This window comes from Jaculus jaculus, chromosome 1 (genome assembly GCF_020740685.1).
Source record: "Jaculus jaculus isolate mJacJac1 chromosome 1, mJacJac1.mat.Y.cur, whole genome shotgun sequence".
Lineage (NCBI taxonomy): Eukaryota > Metazoa > Chordata > Mammalia > Rodentia > Dipodidae > Jaculus > Jaculus jaculus.
The window spans coordinates 260,515,367-260,521,366 of NC_059102.1; the positions used below are offsets into that span (position 1 = coordinate 260,515,367).

The following is a 6,000-nucleotide window of genomic DNA, read 5'->3' on the forward strand; positions in this document are numbered from 1 at the left end:
CAGGTAAGACTCAAGAGTGGAAGGGTTCCTCAAAAGAAAGAGGTGTTGGGGCTGGAGAGATGGCTTAGTAGTTAAGGCAATTGCCTGTGAGACCTAAGGTCCCAGGTTTGATTCCCCAGGACCCACGTAAGCCAGATGCACAAGGGGGCACATGCATCTGCAATTTGCTTGCACTGGCTAAAGGCCCTGGCAACCCATTCTCTTTCTCTCTCTCAAATGAATAAATAAAATATATTAATAAAAAAAGAGAGAAGGTGTTGCTGCATCAGAAGCTTGAAGCTGGGACTATACACGTAGAAAAGCATCAAAGTGTCAGGGCAAGCATGCATAGGATTTCTGTCGGCATCCAAAGAAAAGGAAGGGGGGAACAAGAAAAATACGCTTTTTGAGTTAGAACTCAGAAAAATGGGCAAGCTTAGCAGTCAGGGTCTTAGGAGGGGCTTGTTGGAGATATAGTACATTATCTTTTTTTTTTTTTTTTTTTTTTTGAGGTAGTGTCTCACTCTAGCTCAGGCTGACCTGAAACTCACTACATAGTCTCAGGGTGGCCTCAAACTCGTGGCAATCCTCCTACCTCTGCCTTCTGAGTGTTGGGATTAAAGTGTTGTGTGCCACCACACCCAGCTACATTATCTTTTTTGAAAACAATGTTTTTTGTTTGTGTGTATGTAATGTGTGCATGTGTATGTGCCCTTGCAGAGACACATACACTTGCTTGTGGCAGGGGTTGATACACTGTAGTGGGCAGAGTGGGGTGTAGGGTGTCCCAGATGTCCCGTTCTGTCACTGTTCCACCTGCTCTTGTTTGTTGAGCTGGAGTCTGTCTTCACTCATCCTGGAGCATGATGGAGCACTCCATTTATTTCTTGCGTCTTTAGATAAAGGGTGGTCTCTTGACCAGATGAATGATTGACAAGTTCCACTCAGGACCAAAGGACTTTGACCAGGAGGAAGTGTTTCTTCTCTTTCTTTTAAAAAACATTTATTTATTTACAAGCATAGACAGATAGGCAGAGAGAGAACCGGTGCACCAGGGCCTCCAACTGCTGCAAGCCAACTCTAGATGCATGTACCACTGTGTGAATATAGCTTTATGTGGGCACTGGGGAATTGAACCCTGGTCATCAGGCTTTACGGAAAAGCCCCTTAACTGCTGAGCCATCTTTCCCACCTCTCTTCTCTTTCTAATATTACCAGGGAAATAGGAGGTGGGGTCCTTCTTTCAAATGACCTCTAAATCTAATGTTTGTCTACTCACAACATTTCCCACTTTAGTTAAGACCCTGAACTCATTTAGAGGATGAGCAATGCTTCAATCTAGCTTATTCAGGCTGAAGTGGGACATAGAGGGGTTCTAGGACTGCATCTTCTGTAACCCCCACTTTAATGTTCTAGGGCAGTTTGGCATCTGTGTTTTCGTGGGCGCAGTTCCTGACTCCCTGCAAAGGAAGGCTACCTTACTCTTAATCTCTAATGGTATCTTTGGTCCTGTAAAGATAGTTACCTTATGAAGTATTAAACTACCTGTTGTGCCAAAATCTTGGATCAGGGGCTACAGAGATTGCTTAGTGGTTAAGGCACTTGCCTGCAAAGCCTTAATGACCTAGGTTTGATTCCCCAGAACCTACATAAGTAGATGCACATGGTGGTGCATGTATCTGGAGTTTGTAGTGGCCAGAGGCCCCAGCATGCCCATTTTCTCTTCCTCTCTCTCTCTCAATAAATAAAAAATAAATAAAAACAACTTGGATCAGTTATCAGTTATCAGGTTAAGTGATCCACCCCCCAGGATAAAAACAAATGTGTAAGATGTTGCAAATAAATTCCTGTTGGTATTTTCTTTCCATATAGCAGAGACCCAAGCCTTCGATCAGTAAAAGAACCCTTGACATCTGTTGTCTAGGCCAGAAGCCCAGAAAGGGAATCAGGTAAAACCTCTCTCATCTTCTTTTGTTGTTGGTTTTGTTTTAGAATATATTACTGTGTTTTCATTTTTACTTGTGGTGCTGAGGAGCAAAGCCTGAACTTCATGAGTGCTAGCCAAGAGTTCTACCATGAGTAACATCACAGCCCGTACGTAAAGCCTTTCTGTAGCAACTAAAGATACTGCTTTTGTTGATAGGCAAATCAATTATCCAGATTTCTGTGAAGGGTTTGAACCTGCAAATAAGCTGTTGAGAAAGGAGAAAGGCTTGTTATATTACATCATTTCAAAGCCAGCATCTAGTTTGTTGTTCTTATTTAGAAGCAAGAAAACAGATGAAGTGGGAATTGAGGGTCATGCCAAAAGTCTCAAGGCCCACCTGGTTTACATAGTGAATTCAAGACAGGCTAGGCCAAAGAATGAGGCCCTTTCTCAAAAATAAATACACAAATAAATTAATGAATATAAAACAAAAGCTAGGTCTGGGGAGATGGCTCAGCAGTCAAAGGCACTTGTTTAAAAAGCCTGCTGATCTGGGTTTGAATCCCCAGCACTCTAATAAAGCCTGATGCAAAAAAAAAATGGCACAAGCATCTAGCATTCCTTTGCAGGGGCAAAAACAAGAACAATGACAAAAAAAAAAAAAAAACAACTATTAGGTTTCAAAAATTAGAAGACTGAGGTCATTTTTGGGGGGGAATAGGGAATTTATTAGCAGCTCAGAGTGGGAATTATAGGAAAGAGGGGAGGGGCAAGGAACCAAGAAAATTGTCTGTGGACTGCAGTACCACCAGCCCAGAGCAACGGTGTGCAGTGGTGGATTTGCAGGAAAGAGGTCGTGGATGTGAGCCTGAAATTGAAGAAAAAGAAAAGAGAGAGAGAATGAGAGAAAGGTATGTGTGTAAGGAGAGGCAGAGACAGTGAGAGATATATAGAGAGATTCAGCACTGCAAGAAAGAAACACACACCTTGCTTCAGGAAGGCGGGCCAAAAGAGAGAGAGAAGAGAGGACTGCTAGCTGACAACCAGCTCCAGGGGAACAGCGACAGACACTGTGGCCAATCAAACACATCAAATCAGATCCCCAGAGGCTACAAAGAACTCAACATTAAACGAGACTGCTAAAAGTCTGGCCAAGGCTCCTGGAATCACTGTGGGGTGGGGGGAGGAGGGGGTGTGAAGGTTGTAAAAGCCACAGGATGAGTAGAAATATCCTGACTGCACAGCCCCCACCCCCCACAGAGACTGACTGAGACCCTAATTACCCAACAGTGAACCCTAATAACCTCACCCAGCACAGCCCTCAGAGAAAGTGGGAGTAGAGGCAAGAGATTATGACTACAACCTTTGATAATCATAATCATAATAATAGTGAAGAGAGAGAAAGAGAGTGGGTATACCACAGACAGAGAGAGAAAAAAGCTGGGGAGAGAAGGGGAAGAAAAAGGGGGCTTCACACCCTTGTAGCAGGAGAGCTAAAAAGAGAGCGAGTAAAGACCCAGAAGTGGGAGAAACTCCTCTGTGAGTGAAGACCCTTGGGGAAGTGGGGGCTGGTGCCAAGTGAAGGAGCCAGGTTGCCTAGCTCTCCTGTTGAGTTTTGGCCAGGTGGAAAGGTAAGGGGGTAGGGAGCTTAGTATACACACACACATACACACACATTTTTTTTTAAAAAGCTAGAAAGGTAATTTTATTAATTAGTATATTTGTTTCTGGTCTCATTGCTGTGATCAAATTCCTGACAAGAAGCAACTTAAGGAAGGAAGAATTTGTTTTGGTTCTCATTGAAGGGGATATAACCCCTGATGGTGGGGAAGGCATTTCAGCAGGACCATGACAGAGCTGGTCACAAGCTCATTTTCTTCTCTTTATTTATTCAGTCCATGGAATGGTCCCACCCACACTTAGGGTGGATCTTCCTATCTCAATTCACCCAATCTGGAAATTCCCTCCCAGACATGCTCAGAGCCTTGTTTCCATGGTGATCTCAATCCATGAAATTGACAAGATTAGCCATCACAATCAGAAAGTAAATCTAGGGTCTGGAGTGTAGCTCAGTGACAGAGCATGAAGCCCTGGATTCAATCTTAAACCACAATACAAAAACCTTCTAGAAAGTTCATGTATGTGTATTTGTGTATATGTAATAGATTCTCATGTAATCCAGGCTAGCTTTAAACATGCTATGTAGCAAAGGATGACTTTGAATTCCTCCTGCCTCTACCTCCCCAGCTCATGTTCCCTAACTTCTAAGTAAACTCTAGCATGTTTTGCAGGATAAAATTAATGAAAATGTAAAGCTTTCACTAAAATGTTTCAGCAAGTATCCTCTTTCTCTTTTAAATGTTGATTTTAAATGAGGTTGAAAGCGATCTTGTCCACACTGAAAGATAGTGTTTTCTTTGTGAAGAGAGGAGACAGAACATGGTTTTTGTTTTAATTTTTTATAATTTTATTTATTTGAGTGAGAGGCAGAGAGAGAGTGAGTATGAATGTACCAGGGTTTCCAGCCGCTGCAAACGAACTCCGTATATACATGTGCCACTTAGTGCATCTGGCTTTATGTGGGTACTGGGGAATTGAACTGGTGTCCTTGGGCTTTTCCAGCAAGCACCTTAACCTCGGAGCCATCTCTCCAACCCCAGGACATGTTTTTTGATGTTCCCATCCACTTGTAGTGTCCCAGTGGGGACCTGGGGAACTGAAGATCCTGCCAGCACTGAATACTACACTGGTATATGAGAGTGGTTGTAAATGCTGTCACATCACAGCCCTCCTATGCCTCATCACGGGACGGTATCACACGCTGACACCAACATAGGTTTGTAAGTGGTTCTAGGGCTGCTCCCGGGATCTTGAGGTGTACACACTTACCTAAGGGTGCTCCTGCAGCAGTTGTGCACAATCCTGAAGGCCCCTGGTGTTTTCACAGGTGTGCTGCAAGATCTCCAAATACCAGGATGAAACATGAGTGTATCACCAAAGGGAAGGACTACTGCTCGGGGAAGCATGGGTGTGCCACCAAAGGGAAGGACAACTGCCCCCGGAGCAAGAGCCCGGAGAGTGGCCTCCCGTGGAGCTTGAAGCTTGCTATCTTTGGCATTTTCATCATAGTGATGTTTGTCTACATAACTGTGGAAAAGAAGCCAGTCTTCGGTTAAGAGCTTCAGGAGCAAACCACAACGTGCCTATAGCAAGAAGGGCAGCAGAGACAACAGAATTCCCCAGAAGCTCCCAAGCAGTGAACAGCAACAGACGCTGCTTCAGACCAGGCTGAAAGTTGTAGTGAGACCTTCCTACACACACTACGGAACACATCCACCCACGCGTACATCCCAAGTAAAAGAAAAACAAAATACCTGGGGCTTAAAATATGCAATATTATTTAAAATAACTAAATGTAACATAGATCTAACTCAAATGAACCAAATGCAGAAAATGCTATTGCCTCCAACCAGCTGGGTGAGGGCTGTTCGGTGCCACCTGGGCAGAATCGTGGGCAGGCTAGAAAGTCTTGAGATGCAGGCCTCTAGCAGCTTTGGGCGGTAGTGGTGGGCAGGTGGAGGCAGGACAAGTGAGCAACTTCTAACGTGGTAGCCACTGTGTCAGTCTCAAGAAACGGAAGCCCTAACCCCACAAGGGATGCAGTCCCCATGCACGCCTTAGGTATCAGGACCCTTGGAGTTGGCAGGAGCCCACATTAGAGCTCTCACTCTGAGACCCCTGGCCCTGAAGGCTTCATGGCTCTCTGGAAGTCTCTTGGTAACCAGAGCCTGCGCGCTTTCTGGCTCCTCCAGCCTTTTCACCAGCCCCCTGCTCTCTTCTTTTCTCTGCTTCCACTCCCTCTCTTCTTGCCCAGGCCACTCAAACTGTTCAGCTGCTCCTGAAGTTGTCAGTGGCTGCAGTCAGGATGTCGCAGGGTACTTGTCTCTGTCAGGGCAGCATTTGGAAGCCAGGGCATCGTGAAGGCCATTCAGGAAGTGGGCACTGTGTGTAGACTAGGCAACTTCTGCCATCAGGAATGGGAGACCTGTGGGTGGATGGATCTCTGGGGATGATCAATAGGTGCTCCCGGTCCA

At 45.0% G+C, this 6,000-nt stretch overlaps 1 protein-coding gene across 2 annotated transcripts in view; it reads left to right on the plus strand.

Annotated features, from left to right (window-relative positions):
* The window catches only part of Lemd1 (LEM domain containing 1), a 37,803-nt gene extending 32,660 nt beyond the window's left edge, over window positions 1-5,143 (plus strand). For both annotated transcript variants that reach the window (XM_045144718.1, XM_045144727.1), the window contains 2 exons: window positions 1,855-1,928; window positions 4,854-5,143. In XM_045144718.1, the coding sequence (XP_045000653.1) occupies window positions 1,855-1,928; window positions 4,854-5,082 (303 nt within the window). In that variant the 3' untranslated portion in view covers window positions 5,083-5,143. The remainder of the gene's footprint in view (window positions 1-1,854; window positions 1,929-4,853) is intronic.
* Window positions 5,144-6,000: the final 857 nt, after the last annotated feature.